Source organism: Xiphophorus couchianus, chromosome 10 (assembly GCF_001444195.1).
Source record: "Xiphophorus couchianus chromosome 10, X_couchianus-1.0, whole genome shotgun sequence".
NCBI lineage: Eukaryota > Metazoa > Chordata > Actinopteri > Cyprinodontiformes > Poeciliidae > Xiphophorus > Xiphophorus couchianus.
In genome coordinates, this window is record NC_040237.1 from 14,275,494 (window position 1) to 14,295,219 (window position 19,726).

Below are 19,726 nucleotides of genomic sequence, written 5' to 3' on the forward strand. Positions count from 1 at the left end.
ATGTCTAAAGGTGCAATTTTTATCTGTTCAGATAGTGATATGCAACTATAAGCACAATGGAGATGCCTAGGTATTATACTGATCAGGAAGAAAAGAAGTTCTGTGTTGGTGCAAAATATGAGTAAGAACCTAAAAAAAAGCAAAGAAATTCCTAAGATGCTGTGTTAAGGTGGTGAAATTGCATGTGCACAGTGAAATAAGTCCTGTACAAAGATCAGCTAAATGTCCACTCAGTAAGAATGAAGTCACCCTCTTAATTCAACATAAAAAGCCAGATTACAGCTACAAATGCACTCAAGTACACTTGGAGATATATTCAGGGGTTTGATGGAACTAACATTTAATAATTTGGCAAGAGTGACATTTAATGGAAAAAAATGAAAGGTTGCAAGCATGATGACATAATATCAAAACGTGGAAATAGTGAAGCAACATCTCCGGGCCTCAGTCTGCAACTAATTTATCTATACAAGACCCATTTATACCCAATTTTAAATGGCTTAAATTAAACAACGTCAATGTTTTGGAGCGACTATTATAAAGGTCTAAAATCATGCCCATAAAAAATATGCTTGCACAGCTAAAAATGTGAGTGGGAGTAAGGTGGCCTAAAGACCTGGTTAACATGAGCTACTTCTGTCAGGAGGAATGGACCAGAATCCCTGAAAACTATAATGTGAAAGTCATGGAAGGAAGTCCAAAAATGTTTGACAAACGTTATACAGTTAAAAAACAAAATCTCAATTTAAGTACTTTTGACTTAAAAAACCCCAACAAAAAACAAACTATATGCAATACTACTGTATGTCATTAATTATTTGTGCAAACAACAAATAATTTTGACAATCGTAAATGACCTAAAACAGAAAACATTTTCGTTTGACTTGATGTTAGAAAGTGACAAAAAAATATGGTTCAATTGATTTTTTTGTGCTTTCAATATAAAAATCTTGCTTGAACTACATAAATTATCAAATACAACAGGATGGAAACTTCAAATCAGAACCGCAAGTAGCTGTTTAAATGTTTAAATAAATCATAAACCTGGTCAATTGCGAAGTGAACGCCAGTAGCAGCCATCAGCTGATGCCAGTGTCTGGGTCGTATTGCAGGGCTTTGGAGCTCTGCTACTGCCCTTAGAGAGGTGAGGATGTTCTTCACCCTACTGTCCAGACATGTGAACGCCTCCCATGCTCTTACCTACAAAACACAGACAGTGATCCGTACAATAGTCTGTGACATTCAAGGGAAATTTAAGCAGCATGTTTAAAGCCAAGTTCTTGTGATGCTAAAACTCTCTCCTTGTGAAAGTGAGCTTCTCACCTCCTTATCCAGCCCTCGTATGTCTTTAGAGAAGCGCTTGCATTCGTGTTCCATGTCCTCCACATTGATCTCTCTCCAGGGAGTTGTCCTCCAAGCTGCCATGCTGGATTCTACTAATGTAATCATATCCCACAGCTCTTTCAACAGGCCCACCTCACGCCTGTGGGAAGATGCAAATAAGATGAACAAATCCAAGAAGCAAATGCAATCTCTTTAATGAGGGGTTGCAAGTTAAAAACTTGGCTTGTGGTGGAGGTACTCTCTTCATTCCACGTTCCTTCATCACCTGCATTGTCGGAGCTGTTTGTACTCGGAGACAGTGACCTCAAACAGACTCGCCGACTCCATCAGGGAGGCCATCGTCTTCTCATGTTCCCGGATCATCTGGTGAAACTTATTCATCATCTGGTACGGCTTCTGGCTGTCAAACCTGAGAGCCGCATCAGCACACGCGTACCAATCAAAACCCACACTATCACAGGCTCAGCATCAAGCAGGCAGTGTTTGGGTAATGACAGACTGTAGGACTGCCAAATTTGATTTGGCTGCAAGTATAATCATTCTGGAGTCTACAGCATTAACACCATACTGCAAAAATTACTAGTGACTTCCGTGACATTAATGGGGAAATAATCACCAGGTTATTAAGAGGCCAATTACACACATAACTAATCTGACAATTAAAAGATATGACAAAGAATATTTTCGTATGAACGAATTAGCATCATGTTAAGATTCAATTAGTGTTGTCAGATAAGCAAACTTTAAGATATCATTGTTGTGGTGTCAAGTGGGGAGGAGAGCTCAGGTGGCATTTTAATCTGTCCAATGTACTCATCCAAACTATGTAGCTTCGAAGGAAAAGTGAAACAAAAAATGCCGTTACAAGTAGGATTATCACAATAACAAATTTTGCCAGGCTATAAATTGTCCCAGAACGTATTGCGATAAACGATAATATTGTTGTTTTGAGACAATTTTCAAGTAATATAATAGTAATAATGGAAGAACAATGCAAGAATACATTCTTAAAGATCAAATTCTGATTAACATTAAAACATTGGAACTGGAAGACATTTGAAATATCCAAAATAAATAAACAAAACAACAGAAACAACAAGTAAAATGAATTGTGAAGTCTCTGTAGACAAAATTGTCTTTCCAAAGCAGCAGACTGAAGACCAGTTTTGATAGAACGAGAGAAAAAAGAAACAATAAATCAAGCAAATGAAAATTACTGAGTTTGTTTTAGTTTATCATGCAATTAATTGATTTATTGTTTATTATGACAGGCCTAGTTACAAGAGCATAACAATAACACCTTAAGTTTTCAGGAGCCAGTAAAAGTTTGTTGATGTCACAGTTTTAAAGGTTGTAATGTTGACTAATGTTTCTAACAGGTCAACTGTGGGTAAAAATAAACACTGGTGCATCATTCTTGGGATCTTCATTAAAAGACTTCACCACTTAAACATTTGACTGCATTAAATATTTCAATAACCACGTCCTAAATTTTTGTTATGGAAGAGGAGTGTAAACAACATGAATCATTGTCAATCCTCCGTTTCACCAATTTATACTTTCAGTTCATACTAATGCCATTTTGTGACTCTAGATAATTGCATGTTAACTTAAAAGAGCGGTTAACCTAAGTTCACAGTTTGCTTTAATTTGTTGGTTTCTAGCATAGATCGTCGCCCACAAATTTCAAATTATTGTGTTGTAGAAGTTAATTGTATTTATAAACAATGGTTTCAACTGTTGGTGACTGCAATGTTTCAAATAACTTATATTTAAAGATGTATGTATAATAAGTGTTTGTACTAGAATACAAATGTGTGCATAAAATTCTTATTTTAATGCAGACATTTGTATGCTGTTTACCTATAATCAAGCATCATGAACTTAATTTAAAGTGTTTCCTCTCAATTTCTGGATATTAGAGTTATTCTACCTGAAAGGCCCATTGCTGCGAAAGTGCTCCCTGAAGGCATGTTGGTCAACATCAAATGAAGCACATTTTCTACGTAGGCTGACCACCTCTATGGCCTGCAGCGGCGCCACCTGCTGTTTAACCAAGACTACCTGTTTTTTTAGATTGAGCCACTTTTCAGGCAACTCCTGCAGAAAAAAAGACAATCAGAAATTTGCAAAGAACAACAACACGACTGTAAGCAAAGAAAGCTGTGGTGATATTTCATGACTTGCTGGGAGGAAGAGATCAGAGATTAGCATTCAGAAAACGCAACAGAACCATTAGAGACAAGATTCTACCTCACCTGGAAAAAAATCAAAGCAAAGAGTCTTTGATAGAAAATCAAACGAAGGGAATGAATATCAGAATATCAGTTCTTACCGTTAAGTGTTTGTACACCACTTCTGGGAGATCCTGTTCATATATTTTCAGGACAGCAATGGTTTGTTGCAGAGGCTCAAACATGGTGTCTGTAGAGGTTTGTCTGTCTTTAACCGCCAACAAGTGACTCATGACCTCAACCAGACCTCTGTAGTCGCCCTCCTGCACCTGCTGGCTCAGGCCAGCCTCGGTTACACAGATGAACCTCTCTAGATCGAACAGACTGAAGCAGACATACACATTGTGTATTTAACAAAATACTAAAAGCTGTAGTTTATCACCAGGGCATCTGCAGATTTCAAATCTAAGTCAAATTTAATACTTTTAAAGACCCTTTTTTATTGGCCTTGGATTGAATTTAAGACCAAAAAACAATCAATCAAGGGAATGATGCTGCACTACAGCCAAGCATAGCAAAAACTGTGAAATTTCTGGGGTTTCCTCAGCTCTTGGTAGCAGCTTTGTGCTTCTTACACTGCATATGGCTCTCTAAAGCAGGGGTGTCCAAAGTCGGTCCTCAAGGGCCGGCATCCTGCATGTTTTAGTTCTCTCCTTGGTGGTACCAATAACCTTTTCAGCATGTCAATGTTCTTCTTAGGCCTTCTAACGAGCCATCATTGGATCCAGGTGCGTTAAACCTGGGAGAAAACTAAAACATGCAGGATGCCGGCCCTCGAGGGCCGACTTTGGGCACCACTGCTCTTAACCCCTACAGTGCTTAACATTTTACACAGAATGAATGTAGCATATTATGGGTTAAATAGTCCTACCAAGCCAAAACCTAAGACCTGGTGATTTAGATATTTATGGTCAACTTACTTTTCAAAATGAATTTAAGTCATTTTAAGGCCTTGAGAGGATCATTGGGGCCCCCTTCCCTCCAGCCCTGCGTGCTGCATGTCCCGAGGCCGAAACATCATCAGTGACCCCTCACACCCCCACCATGGACTGTTCTCCCTGCTGCCCTCTGGAAAGAGGTTCTGCAGCATCCGGTGCAGGTCCACCAGGTTCCGAAACAGCTTTTTCCCACTTGCCATCAGACTGCTGAACTCTTAACTGGACTGCACTTAAAATCTGGTCTCCACTTTATACCTTGCACATGTACAGAGCTAAATAACATCTATTTTACTGTCAGTCCTGCACTTTATATTTTATATTTAGATTTATATTCATATTTTATACTGTATTTTATTTTATTCTGGAGTAACCTCACAACATTGGAACCTCAAAACACTGTCCTGAGCCGTATGCAACGAAATTTCGTTCTGTATACACCCTGTGCATGCAAAATGACAATAAAGTCAGTCTAAGTCTAAGTCCTTAGCTTTGGATAAATTAATTAAGGCTTTTTAAGGATGCACGGACACCCTAGTTAGCTTAACTTTAGTTTATAGTTGGAGATGACTGAACCCTTTTTCACCAGGCCTGGCCAGGTCAAAATGATTTTTTTTCCTGACTGCTAGAGAAGAAAAACTTGTGCTGTGCCAACCCTACAGAACCACATTATGGATACAGAGGAATTTTTCCAAGAGAACAGTTTTCCAACAATCCAGAGACAAATTGATGGCGATCTGTGACTTTTCCAGCATGATGGAGCACCGTGTCACAGGCCAAATATGTTAAAGTGACTCAGAGATTGAACACAGATTTTGAAATGAATCTGTGGCCAGTTATTTCTCATGTGAAATAAAAAAAACAACACATTTCATACCTGTTGGTTACATGATCGATGAGGTGCTGTTTGAACATGAAGCTCCACTTTTTGATGACATTGAGCAGAGCACTCTTCAACCTCCTGCCATCCACCCTCATCCATCCATGGAAGACATGCACCGCCTCCAGGTGCTGGACCTCCTCATAAAGCTTCTCATAACTGCAGAATAGAGTCAACAGATTGCATTTAATTCGCAGTTAAATGCCAGAACCTGCAAATGCATATTGTTAAGACAGCACCTACACCTACCTGTCTATCTGTCCTCTAAAGCTGTCCAGAGTTGGTGTGCTCTCATAAATCCCACTATCACAGAAAACCTCTACATCGGGGCTTGCGGGATTTTGGCCATACTCGAGAAACTGACGCATGAACTCCTTCCTGTCGTCCATGTACAAGTAGCTGAAACGCTCCAGAGAGCTGCGGAAGTTACAGCACACGGTCATGGCGGCCTTCACACGCTCCATCAGGAGGTGTCGCGTGTCTGCCAGCTCAGTCATGCTTTCCATGTCAGCCTGACAGAAAAAGAGGAGTAGAAACCCAAGGGATGCATGTGTGTTTTTGTTAAGGCTGCATCAAACATGCGTTACCTGGTAGTGGGCAGAGGGGCTGTGCTGTGCGAGCCGCGGCACCAACGAGGACATTTTGAACACATCGTTGATGAGGTTCTCCACTATCTCAAACAAACTATCTGGAGCCCCCAGCTCCAGAGAGGGAGAGAAGACCATGTTAGGGGCCTGCAGATCCAGACGGGCCTCGAGCAGAGGGGCCATGACGGTTCTTTGATCTGTGGAGAGAGGAAAACATGGAGCATAAAAACAGTTTGAATAGTAATACTTAATTCACCACTGGTTTAAAATCCAACCGACTGTTAGATCATTTACAGATGCAAACAGTGTTGACTCCCATTTAAGATGTATAAAAACAAAAACCTTTTAAAAAAATAAAAAAATTATCTCGTAATGGAAGAACCTCACATCAATAGCTTGGTTTTCTTTTATCCTCTCTTCCTTAAAGTGTTTTTTTATACGATCCATGTCTTGGACTGCATCTAAATATTTTGCTTTTGTGTCTGATGAGCCATTTGTATCTTAATTTATTCCTATGTTAATCTGTTAAAAGACCAATTAAACACCCATAATCAGCTTACCAGAAGAGTGCATCAGATTTGAGCTTTTCAGTCAAAATTTTTAAACGCCTGGCATTCACTACTAAGATTCCCAGGACTTTTAGAATTGGAACAAGCCCGCAGTATCTCAGATTTTCCACCAAACTAAACAGAGACCATAAGGTGCTTTTTCATGTAAGGCATCTTTCTACTACAGAACATTTCCAGGGACTCTGAAAATATTTGGGAATAATATTAGTCATACTCTTTTTCCGCTGTGGTTACCATGGTAAAGACAAATTAACCCAGTGCAAAATATATCCCTGCTATGAACATAGTTTTCAATTAGATTTATTTTAAAGACTGTCTACTAGATAAAGAAAGTGACAGGAATTTATGTCAAAAAATGTCAGATTTAACTTTCGCAACAAGAAATTGCCTCTACTCTTGGTGGTTGATAATCTGGTTCCACAGTGAAAACCGTACACATGAAACAATCAAAGTAAATTTAAGATCCAGGAAAAAAATATTTTACATCTCAGAGTCAAATTTGAGATTTTTTTTTTACAGCTAATGTTTGGCCGGTTTGAAGAACAAACGAAATGGAGCGAAAGCCTCAAACTGCCAACTGGAGCTACACTAGATATGTTGTTTTTTTTTTTTACTTTAAGTTTAGTTTCTAAGGTGTAAATTATATACAACTTTTTCAGTACTCTTCAATGTTATGTAGTGTTGCAGCAAACAACTAAGTGCTGTCCTATTTGCAAAAATGTATCCCATAACACAGAAGGAATGCCACCTGCGATGCCAGTGATTTTGTTAAAAACAATTTCTCAAGATGGGTTTTTCCCCCACTGAATAAATGTACTAAGCCTTAATATTTTTTTTCAGAGTGACATTATGTGCAATAGCAGAAGCATTAATTTCAAGGCACTCCACACATCGTCAACAGGGCTGCCAACAAATTTGTCTGTATCCGTACATCGGAGACTTCTTGATTTTTAAGACTTTGAAGGCAAAGAGAGCACACAAGGGAGAGCTGGTTGGACACGGCAGCTATTTGTAAACACTCCTGCTCATCTTGAACCACATCTAAACTGGCTGACAAGACCCATGCCAGCAAGCATGTTCGCTAGTTTTCCGTGTCCATAATCCAGCCAATAAAGGCGGACAACCGACTGACATCAAAGCCCTTGAGGACATGTTGCAAAAGAGCTGTCCAAGTGAGTGCTGGCTGAGAGACGCTGCAGAATCAGAGTAATGAGCAGCTCTGAATTTTCTCCCATTAATATTAGAATTGGCTGCAGCGTTCTGCTGGCATCGAGACGAGAGTCGCAACAGCCTCTACATGACTGTGGCATTATTAATAATAAATACAGACTTTTTAGATCTACGGTTGAAGCAAGATGTTTACATATACCTTATAAAACAGAAACAGAGGCTGTCATAAATCTCTATCTGACTAAAGTCTACCTTGTTTTGGGTCAGTTATTATTACCGTTTCTTGCCTTCATTTTGCTAAATGCAAATGGTCTCAGTCGTTGTGTCCTTGAGCAAGATGCTTTCACCTGACCTCCCTGCTGGTGGTGGCCACAGGGCCAGGTGGCACCCTCTCACTGTGTGTGTATGAACGGTTGAATAACTGACTGTAGTGTATAGTGCTTTGGAGTCCTTGAACATGATGAAATGCTATATAGCTGTGGGCTATTTACCATTTGCTACATTCAAAGTCAAAAGTTTAAGAGAGTCAGTATCCACACAGAAATGTGTCTAGGGCTGATACATTGTCTGTAAAGACACTTCATAAGCTTAGTACCTGTTTACAGTTTCCACAAGTTATTTGGCATTTGGTCTTGATGACCATCGTCACTTTAGGTGAACTTTTTTTTCCCAAAACACCATTTCAACCAGTAAGTACACTGGTGGTGGTATCATTTTGTGTTGATGTTTTATTGCAGGAGGGACTGAGAACTTCACAAAATAGATAGCATTATCAGGAAGGGGAAAAAAATGGAAACATTAAAGGCATTATCTCAAGACATCAGCCAGGGATTTAAAGATTGGGCACCAAATAGGATTTTAGTACTGGACAATAACTCTAAACTTACAGCTAAGTCTTTCACAAAGTCACTTAAGGATGAAAAAGTCAATGTTTTGGTGCGACTGTAACCGAGTTGTCTTGTCAGTCTGTGGGAAAAGTTAAAAAGCTGTGAGTGTATGTGTGTCTACAAGATGGCCTATATGGCAGTTCTCTAAGTGGAAAGTGGAAAAATAAAAACCAGAAGAACCATTTTTAATCGGCTTCTGAAAAGAGTCAGGGATGTTTGACCCAAGTTATTCAGCACAAAGAGCAATTCTGTGAAATACCTTGAACTTTGAACAAAGTGGGGGAAAAATTCACACAATTATTCTAGCATTTAGCAAATATGAATAATTTTAGTAATCCTAACTGATCTAAAAAATTTTAAAAAGACAAGTTTTGTCTGATGTATTTATTGTCAGGCAGTGAGAAAAACAGGGCATGTGCCTCTAATAGTGTATAGACTTATCTGGCTTGAACTGCAGCTCTATTGTATTGTTCGCGGTTCATTACCCTACCAGTGTTCTCCAGGAAGAACTTGAGAGAGCACTCAATACAGCTGAAGAATCCATCTATAATCATGTCATCAATGTATTCCACATAGGCCTTCCACTCCTCCGAGGACGACTCGGCTCTGAACAGTGCCTGATTGCTCTAAGACATAAAAAGCAGGACAATCTCAGTAAATCATTTAGAAATTACATTAAAATGTAGTTCAAAGGGAATTCCAAATCCCTGCTCGAAAATGTCTTTTAAAATGATGAAACGTTAGTGAAACCTAAAGAGAATTGGAGATGTCTCAATCATCAGAAAAGTACCTCTAGCAGGAAGTGGATTTTCCCCCCAGAGGACTGCACTACATTGTGAAACCGCTCCACCCTTTCAGCGCGGTCCTCAAGGCAAAGCAGAGCATCCTTTCTGCCGTCTTTTCTGTCAAACATGGGGACTGCCCACGACTTCATGTACCTCTGCATCTCCTCCACATTCTCCTTGGTCTTTTGAAGTCTGCTCTCCAAGTCACAGACAGCGTCTCGGATGTCTTGGATATACTGCCACACACCTGAAAGACATGTGTGCATTTTACAATTTTAAGGGGTCCAAAATAAGTTTTATAAATTTTATGCATCACTTAATTAACGTGTGGGACTCGCAAAAAACAACAACAACATGCAATATCCTTGTACTCTCCCACATTTTGTGACATTACAACCAAAACCTTCCCATTTTTGTTGGGATTGTGTATGACAGACCAACACAGTGCAAAGAAAACAAATAACAAATAGTTTTCAAAGTTGTAATATCTGATAGAAATTAGAATTTTACACAGACATGAACAGTGGGCCGTGTATTTGTATTCACTATCCATATGAAGTCATGAAATTTGTAATTTAAATCTACCAACTATGGGGTGCCGTTTCAAAGTCACCCAGACAGAAACCGACAGTAGTAATTTGGGCTGTTTAGCGTGTCATGAGAGAGAAGAAGGGGTTTATTGTTTAAAGTTATATTTTTACCATGTTATTCATCGTTTAATAAACGTCACAATTCCAAACTAAATATTTACAGCTATAAACTAAAAGCTTAGTAAGGAAGCCAACTATTTAGCTCCAAATGAAACATTTAGCTTCAAACTAAATATATAAGTTGCAAACTAAACGTCTCATTGCAAGTTCAATGTGTAGGTCAGAACTAAAATATTTAGGTTTATGTTGCTAATTAACTTACCGATAAGCGGAAATGGACTACCAAAACAAAAGCTTGGCCCCGCGAACCTCTCTCTGGTGTGAAACTGTAGGTCCTGAAACCTTTTGAAGTGTCCCTTTTCCCACCACACATTTGATATTAACAGCGAAACTGTCTCGCTAACATGCAGATCCAAACTCTACGGACCTCTGCTAAAATTGGAGACAGGTGTGCTGAAGCAGACAGACGTCTTAAAGTTGCAGGACACCGACCTTTGTGGAGTGTACTTTGAGATTACTGCAAAAGTCCTGCTGGCAAGTCTCAATCTCTTCAACTGTTGCTCATGTCACTTCATTATCATCGAAGTGACAGTTGGAGCAGCAAGACCAAGCTTTTATTTTGATAGTCCACCTCGGCTTATTGGGAAGAATATTTAGCTATGACCTAAATACTTTATTTGGAACTAAATATTTTTTTTGTTTTGAGACAAATATTTAGTTTACAACCTAAATATTCTGCTTGCTAATTACATATTTTTTGCTTGGAACTGTGACATTTCTAAATGTATGAATGGAAAGACATCCAAAGCTTGGAAAGCATCCATTGTCAGTAAATGGAAAAAGTACAAATCTACCAAAATATGGCTATTTATCTGTACCTACACACCAGCCAAGGAGAGCCTTGCCTTACCAGCTTGCCACTCAATGTACATTACATATTGGGTTTTCCAACATTTCCACCCTTTGCCTTTGGAAATCATACAGCATATTGAGATACATGCACCTTGCTCAGCATGCAGCAGATATGTGTGTAGCTGCTGTGTGTTCCTGCAGAGAAACAGTAAGACGGTCCCCGCAGACAGCTGAGTGCACTGGCTTGTACCATAAACACTCCTCTTATTTCTGCCCTGTTCCGCCAGAAGTCCCAGAGTCGGAAAAACCAACAACATGTCCTGCTGCTGTGCGTCAATCAACCCTTATCAATGATTAAGCAGCTCCTTTATTTTTATTTTATAAGCAAAGTCTTTCAGTTCGTGCTAGATTCTCAAGCAAGCTGCTGTGCCCTCGAACTGACAAGGATGGAGGCAAACGGGAGAGAACAGAGGGGCAGGAGTCGTTTTCTAACAACTCTTGGTGTCCTTACGTCCATTTTTTGTCTGTATTCTCAATTCTAATATATCACAGTAAATGCATAGAACATTTTAAAGAAGAAAGTGACAGCAAAAAGTCCAATATGATTCCTGAAAAAAATCAACTCCGGAGGTAAGAAAAGAAAAAAAAAATCCCATTTTCCTGCTTCATCGTTAGGACAGGAAGATACAAGCTGAAGTTAGGATTTCCTCAACTGCTTAGCAACCGACATTGGAGCCACCAGTTAACAATAAATCTTTGTACTGTCATGGTGGCCAACATAGCAACTCTATTGAATCAGCAACACACGACATCAGAAAGAAAAAAAAAAGCATACTAGAAACCGTTATCCAACAGGTTATTGCCATTATTTTTCTGGATTACATGCAGTGTTTCCTTTAGAAAAGAGGTTGTCAAGCTAAACGCATGGATATCAGAGGGTTAGCTATAACAAAAGGTTTGTTTAAATAAAATAATCTTCTCTAACTGACTATGAATTTGCTCTGGCTTAATTGTACGTGCAAATTCAACTGAGAACAAAAATAAATACTTGCATCACTTGTACCATCGTTGCCAAATCTCCATTAGGAAGACATTCCAGAAACAAACATTGAGACTTTTCAAGTTTGACTTTCCATACTTTGCTCAAAGCCTCCCAGTGAAAGTCTATTCAGGGAGGTTTGATTGGACGGCAATCCCTGGAGTTAGGAGGAGCAAGTCCTGCGTTTAGCTTTGGGTAACTCAGAGGCCTATTGTTTTCCAGATGACGAGGCTCTGCTGGTGTCTACCTCTACGACTTTCCACTTGAAAAGGAGCAGTTTGTAGCCAAGTGTAAAGTGGTTGAGAGAGCCCTCAAGTCTAAGTCAAAACAGCAGAAAGCCTCAGATATGAACGTTTGTGCTTTCAGCTTGACAGCTTGTATGTCTGAGCACTGAAGAGGCCGTCGCCACTTCTCAAATCTTTTGTGTGACAGCATTTAGAGTACATGGTTTGGGGGGGGAAGAACAAAGTAAAAGAGAAGAAACCATGACAGACAAGACAGAGATGAAAGCACCACTGTGAGTACACCGTGATCGGATAACCTTTAGCTGCCAAATACACCGCAGTTAGCTTCTGCTGGAGCACTTCCTGTCAAAAAACCCCCAGAAAAACACAATCCCAAAATCTTAGATGGCTAGACTGATCCGACCTCGACAAGACAATTCCACACCGAACGGCGTCTTTGAAACACAAAGATTAGTTGAAGATTTACAAAACCTTGCCTACTATTTGTGGAAACAGAAAAGGGCATTGTCAAAAGTTTTTGGCATGAGAACCGCTTTAAACTTAGACGAGCACAAAAACAGCAATATAGGGACTAGTCGAATCATGACTGTTGTCACTGATTCCATGAAGCAGTTTCTGATTTAAGAAGCTATTTGTAAGAATAACAACAAACAAAATGTGATTCTTAGTTTTCCTAAAAATTTGCTCCACGCCTTCCTGGTGAAATTAGTGTAATCTAACATTTGGACTTGTGAGCTGGCTGTATGGCTACACCCCAACGGGTGGCATCAAAAGCAACAAAACATTGTGTAAATAAATTGCAAATTATGTTAGCGCCACCATCAATAATGGACTGACTCCTCCATGAAACAACAACTCTCTTTGAGGACGGGAGCTTTGTGTTTTTTAGTTGTTGTTTTTCCTATTAATTATTTATCTGGCCAAGTCTGTAAATTATTCAGCACGACACTCATTTTGAAGATATTTCGTTTTGCAATTGTAATGAAACTTTTAAATGCTGCGAGGACAGCAAGCGAAAGGAGTCTGCATGTTTGTGTCGTATTTGTCATTTGTGTTACGGGGCGTAGGCAGAGCAGGAAAAAAAAAACAAAACATTGGCACGACTGAATACCGCTGCACCGAGCGCGACGGTAAAAAAAAAAAAAAAACACGCCGTTTAGAGGCGTCGCTGCTGTACGTGTTACTTTATCAGCTGACCTCTGCTGTTCCAGTTCAGGCTCTCCTCTGCCTCTCCCAGCCGAGCATCAATGTCTCTGAGCTGACCCTGAATCAGAGGACGCTCCACGTCCAGCACAGACAGCATCACCTGCGTTCAAGGAAAAGGGAAGGGAAGAAAAATAAGTAAATACATGTAAATCTGTCATGGAATATTAATGTACATGCCAACATGCTACTCAGAATGCCTAATGGGGTGTTCGCTTTTCCAAACTCACAATTTCAGCCTCGTTTGCCTGTTTCTCTGGCGTTACAAGTCGATTGGACCAAAATAGCTGGAAACTGTGCGTTGCTGTACGTTCGCATTGCAAACGGGCTTAATTGGGGGAATGTATGATGAATGCGGCTAAGGATAATAGGAGCCGTTTGCTGTGCTGCTGCGTTAATTACGTAAGTGATTTCTTGCATATTGTTCTATTATTCATTATTGACACTGCAATGCCCCTCTGTTTAGTTCCCATTAAGGCCGACAATGGGAAAAGTGTCTTGGGTAAAGACATGCGTATTATACGTACAAATTCATTTTTCAAATGGGCAAACAAAAACAAACAAACAAAAAATAACTATGCTAATCTCTGTAAAATTCAGGAATTAAATTTACATAAGTCACCATGGCTCTCGGTAGATAATTTATCACAGAGTAGCTGGTTTACATCATGATTTATGTTTCACATGAATGTACATCCATCTTTCACTGAGAACATCTTAGAAAGGTGGACCTGGTCAAGTATTTTATTTTTTTTTTCGAATGTAATGAATGATGGGGCCAATCTGATCCAGGATCAGTCTGATAGTGGCGTCGCTCATTTTAATGACTCTTTCCTTCTTTTCCAATTATTATAATTTATGTGAGGCTTAGTAAAATCTTAACCTATAACACAGGCCTTGGAAACTATTACTGCTGTCTAAATACATTACTGCTATGCACTAGTGCGAATGCACGGCACTGGAAATATGATGCTTCATCCGAGCAGTCCGTCATGATTACAATCTTGATATAAAGTGGACCCCAACCTATCCACAGTTTATTATTTGTGGATTTACTAATTCACAGACTTTTCTGTGGAACGTAATTCCAAAATATCCTCAGATTCACAGATTTGAGAGTATCTTCTTTGACACGCCACTGGCTGGTGTTTGCAAAGAAGTTAATCCAGGACTTTCCTGTACTGTACCTCCAAGAGTGAATGTAAGGAAAACTGTAAATGTCTACTTCTACTGTAGTGCTAAGCTAGTTTAAAATGTGGGCACTGAGCCTATTAAGTAGGCCTGGCACAATAACAAGTTTTGCTGGACGATAAACTGTCCCAGCAGTTATTGCGATAAACGATAATATTGTTATTTTGAGACCGTTTTCGAGTAATGTAATAGTAATAATGGCATTCTCAAGGATTGATAAACTTTAAATTCTATTGAACATTTAAACACTGGAACTGGAAGACATTTGAAATATCCAAAATAAATAAAGAAGACAACAGAAACAACGAATAAAATGAATTATGAAGTCTTTGTAAGCGAAAGTATCTTTCATAAAAAGGGACCAGATTGGAGACTTTTGTCATAAAATTTTTGGTGAAAAGAAAGAGAGACGAGAAAAACGATAAATCAAGGAAATGAAAATTATTTCTTATAATTTATCATGCGAATAACTGATTTATTGTTTATTGCGCAAGGCGTAATATTAAGGTGTATTTGGTGCTACAGCATAAGCGTTTTCAGAGGGGGTTTCTGAGTAATTGTGGACGACTGTGAGTTGCAACACTTGGTTCACATGCGGCACGACATGGAGCTACAACAAAACAACAGGAACTGGATCGCAGAAGGTGTGTTTAATCAGTCTACCACACATTCTTTGGAAGTGTTTGGCATTCTGTGGTAAACTTGGGCATAAAATAGGATTATTTGTGACTTAGAAACATGGGAGATTGCTGCTTAAACTGCAAATGCTAATTTTGCTAACAATTAGCATAAAAACCATTACAAGTGTCAAATGTGTTCAATGTTTTCAACTTGGCTTCACTACTGTATCAGAGCTACTTCTTTCAATGTCTCATGTATACTTAGTGTGAAGCTGCCGCTCCTCTTTAAAAATTAATGACCATAAATAGTGAAACGGCGGGTTTAACTACCCTGTCACCATGTTTTTGATGGACCTGGTGGCTTTTCAGACGTTTTATCAGCGTTTGACACCCGCAAGCCACAGAGTTGACAGCGGCAGCATCTTTAGATGATAACTCTGCTTTAAACTCGACGATGTCACCCTCTTCCCTCCACCTCCAACTCTTTATTTCTCTGTATCTCAGCTTCAGCAGCTACTATATAAGGAGTTCTTCAAACTGTGGATTTCGGTACGCTGGAAAAGGAAAACGAGCGACAGATTCCTGCAAACATTTAAGATGGGGTTTTGTTTTGTTTTTTTGCTGTTCGTTTCTGTTGCAGCTCTCTCGGAGCAAGGCCGTAGCCGTCTCGGGTTAGCAAGTGCAGCCTCCTCACAAACTCGGTAATCTGAGAATCGTTCACTCTAATCCTTCCTGACCTTGTTGTATCGGACTGCAGCGAGCTCCAGGTTGGCCACGTACTGCCACAGATGCTCCCTGGCCGCGTAGAGCTGAATGGCAGCCTCCGGTATGGCCTCAGTTGGTCGACGCATCAAGTACTTCACTTCTCTGAGCACGGCTGCCAGCTAGGAAGAAGCAAAAAGAGTCCAAAACAGTCGAGGTTGATGCCCAGCAACAAACGCTTTGGCCCAGTCCTTGACAAGAAGCGGTGTAACTGAGTCGGATCTCTAGGCTGCTTCTTCGCACATGTCTTCAGCTCTGCTCACCAATTATCTGACTGAGATCAGGTCTTTTTGACAGTCATCCTAAAACATTGCTTTCCCTTATGCCACTATGTAGCTAATTTGGTGGTGTGATTAAATTCTCTGTCCGTTTGGAGGGCCCACTTATGCCCAAGCATTTACTTCCTAGTTGATATCTTGAAATGTAGATCAAACACATGCACAACAGGGACCTGCCAACCCTATTACTCTGCTGGAATGCTGTTCTCAGGTCTGCTTTTTTTCTCCAAAAGCAATGAGGATCATAATGGACAAATGATTGTGTCCCTGATTGGACTTGGACTCCATGAGTTGGGTTGTATTCTCTGTTTGGAGCAGTGGCTTCTTTCCGGCTGAGTGGCTTTTCAGCACGTCAGTAAAGGACAAATTTTGAAAGTAGATCATGACCCAGTCTTACTAAATGACTGAATGCTTGTTTTCATACATGCAGAGGAGCTCGCACTTCCGGGCTTCTTAAAATTATAATCAAAGCTGAACCACAATTTGGCCTTTTTCCAGATTTGTCTGTGATGTTTGGGGTGTTGCCTAACAAAAAATTATCCACAGGCTATATAAATTCACAGCTCAGTCAGAAATTAAAAAAAAAAAACTGACACAGCCAGGGGAGGGTCTTATCGGTAAGAATCATGCTCGTGTACACGCTGCTCAAACTCTCCCCCCTACCTCTGGAGGGAAGAGTTTGTTAACAACTCTTTCCTGTAACAGTACGTTGTGTTAGAAAAATCCAGCAACGAGTACACCACGTTGATTGGCAGCGCCAAGACCCTCCTCCTGGCTCTGATTGGTTGTTTTTGACCAGGAGTGGTACATTAATTTTGCTTTAACAAAATGTACATACTCCAGCTTTAAGGAAACTAATCAAATAATCTCCAGAAAACGTCTCTAAATATTTTGGGATTTTTTGGAAAGTGAAAAATATTTTTGTTATCCTTATTGACCTAAAGCAGTAAAGGGTTTATGTTTATGTCAGCCTGTGGGGAAAATAAGGTTATGCAACTCTTTCTACAGTTAATGTAAATGCCTGTTTATTGTATTGCCAACAGAATTGGAACATACACTAGAATACTTCAGGAATTAGGAATAATTCTTGCTTCTTTCCCTTAAATAACAGCAGTGAGATCACACCATCCATGTTTATTTTGCATGTTTGTGTAAATTCTGTGAAACCTTCTCTACTTCTGCTCAAGGTCATGCCATAAATAAGGACGTCATCGCGGCCCGAGCTCATTCTCAATGGCGTGTGAGGTAAATATAAAAACCTGCGGGTTGAAATTGACAGAGATCAGACGAGTGTCCAAGTCTCGGCTGATTAATGGCAAGCTGAGGTTGTGCTGCGAGCTCTCGCCCACGGCCTCCGTCCACGTCGCATACAAGCCGGCCGAGTATCTGGAACAGCAAACACAGAGGGGACAAGCTGCGATCACTATCGGGCAGGAGTTCCTCTAAACACAAAAAACAACAGCAACACAAACCAATCTGCAACGTTAGCATCCACAATGCTTCACATTCCCGCTTAAAGAGCTGGGCTTTTATTCCGTAGTGGTAGATGAATACGCGGGCCCCCGTGGAAATTAGCATAAGCAACAAAACAAGCAGCTAAAAGGCGTATGATTGAGGCATTTTGTCAACCCTCGGAGGTTGTAAACAGAACGATAGGCGTGATCCGCCTGTCCGCGTCTGGCAAACAATAAAGGGCAGAGGGAGCGGAGTGAAGGAGTGTGAAGTGTGTGGAGTGTGGGGTGTAATATGGGGATAAACGCTGATTCAGCTGAGCGGGGTTGTCAAGATGTCAGGGTTCTGTACGTCTATATCAATCTGTAAATAGCCACATTTATGATGAGGACTTGGGCGCGCGCCGCGTGCTCCTTATTGAATCTCTGCTGTGAGCTTCATTTCCTGATAGTGGCACCGCAGACACAGAGGCAATCAAATGCCTCGGTCACGGCCATAAATCACGCCACATTTTGTCTGCGGGGATAAATGAGTGAGGATGCCAGTCCTGCTGCTAAATGGAATATGTATAATAATAGTGGCATTCGTCGGAGGCAGCTGAGACGATTATTACCGAGGAAGAAGGGCTCTAATTTCTGACGGGAGTAAATTGTGGGCAAAGAACTAGTCGTGTTCATCATCCCATTACACCGTTCTGGGGGACACGGAGGGAAGGAGTAATTGTAAGCTTGCGAAGCGCCAAAGAAGCACCTTCGATCTGGGGGTGTAGAAGCACAAGGATTTATATCACACACTACATTTTGAGAATGAGTAAATCATTACTCCCCCCAAAGATTCTAAGTTTAGCTGAAAACTCTTTGGATTTTCTTTAAAATTATAGTTTTGAGCAGGGCAGTCAACCTTTTTTTTTTTTTAAATCTGGTTCAGTTTCTTTATTATTTATTTTACATTGGTTGTTCTACTTCTTATTGCACTGACTGAACAAATTACAGTTGTGTTGCTTTCACATGTTTGAACACAATTGTGAAGCTATTGGTGTATTTATATTTTATGATATCTCTGCACAGGTGCAGAGATATCACATAAATTAGTAATTCAGTATCTTTATGCCAGTAAGGATTTGGTTTTTTCTTTGTGTTCATTTAGGTTTCTGTGTACCGTTTCTGTGTTGTCCCGGCTACAACTTGATTAGTTACAATTCAGCACTGCTTTTCTGTGTCCGTACTAAACCTCAGATATCGGGTTCAGTAGTGAAGAAAGTGGATCGGCGCTTCCCCTAGTTGCAGTATTTTATTTATTTATTTATTTTGTCAATTAAGTTTTGTAAACATCTTAGACCTATAAGAATATTCATAACTTAAGGGCATATCAGAGATGAAATACATTTCCCTGATTTCATCTGGGTATTTTCCACATCATAAATGAAACTTCAAAAACGTTTGATTTTTAGTAAAGCGGTACTGCATCGTTGTTTGGGTCAGACCACACTATGCTATTTGTGCAATAAACTACATATATGAAGCATCTGTTAGAACATACCAAAAACAAAAGGTTTTTATTTTGGATTACAAATGCAATTTAGTGAATTTAACTTCAAGAAAAATTTCACATAATATCAATTCTCTGTATCATTCCTGACCTGTACTTTTGAATAAATGTGGGTAAAGTCTGATACTTTTCCTTCCTGTTCAGCAGCACAGTGCATGAGAAATGCTTAGCAAAGGGATTTTTGAAGCAGATTTAAATCAAGGACAACAAGCACACACATTTGTGCACTTTTGTAAAAAAACAAAAACATTACTTTTGGTAAACTGAGGACGGGCAGATTGCCTTAAAATTTTACAAGCAAAAAGTTGTGCATGAATGAATTCAGCTTTCTGTTATCTAATCTGTATTCATAATCTACTTTTAGAATAAGCATTAAAATACAGTGCATCTTTGGTTGCACAGGGAAGCTGTTAATGGCTAGTTACCTACTAATAGCCTTTTGGGAGCAACTAAAGCCTAAATTTAAGAGTCAAATGGCTCTAGGAATAATTGGCT

General features: G+C 39.8%; 1 protein-coding gene across 2 annotated transcripts in view; it reads right to left on the reverse strand.

Moving 5' to 3' along the window:
- Positions 1-19,726, reverse strand: part of dnah9 (dynein, axonemal, heavy chain 9) — a 163,700-nt gene that overhangs the window by 131,565 nt on the left and 12,409 nt on the right. The window contains exons 12-24 of one of the 2 annotated variants that reach the window (XM_028030167.1): positions 17,491-17,617; positions 15,929-16,075; positions 13,375-13,483; positions 9,397-9,638; positions 9,097-9,232; positions 5,981-6,177; positions 5,643-5,905; positions 5,391-5,552; positions 3,680-3,902; positions 3,278-3,444; positions 1,610-1,753; positions 1,324-1,483; positions 1,045-1,200 (exon numbers count right to left, since the gene is read on the reverse strand). In XM_028030167.1, the coding sequence (XP_027885968.1) occupies positions 1,045-1,200; positions 1,324-1,483; positions 1,610-1,753; positions 3,278-3,444; positions 3,680-3,902; positions 5,391-5,552; positions 5,643-5,905; positions 5,981-6,177; positions 9,097-9,232; positions 9,397-9,638; positions 13,375-13,483; positions 15,929-16,075; positions 17,491-17,617 (2,233 nt within the window). Of the gene's footprint in view, positions 1-1,044; positions 1,201-1,323; positions 1,484-1,609; positions 1,754-3,277; positions 3,445-3,679; positions 3,903-5,390; positions 5,553-5,642; positions 5,906-5,980; positions 6,178-9,096; positions 9,233-9,396; positions 9,639-10,303; positions 10,418-13,374; positions 13,484-15,928; positions 16,076-17,490; positions 17,618-19,726 lie in introns of those variants that run through there. The other variant, XM_028030168.1, reaches the window with a different exon arrangement.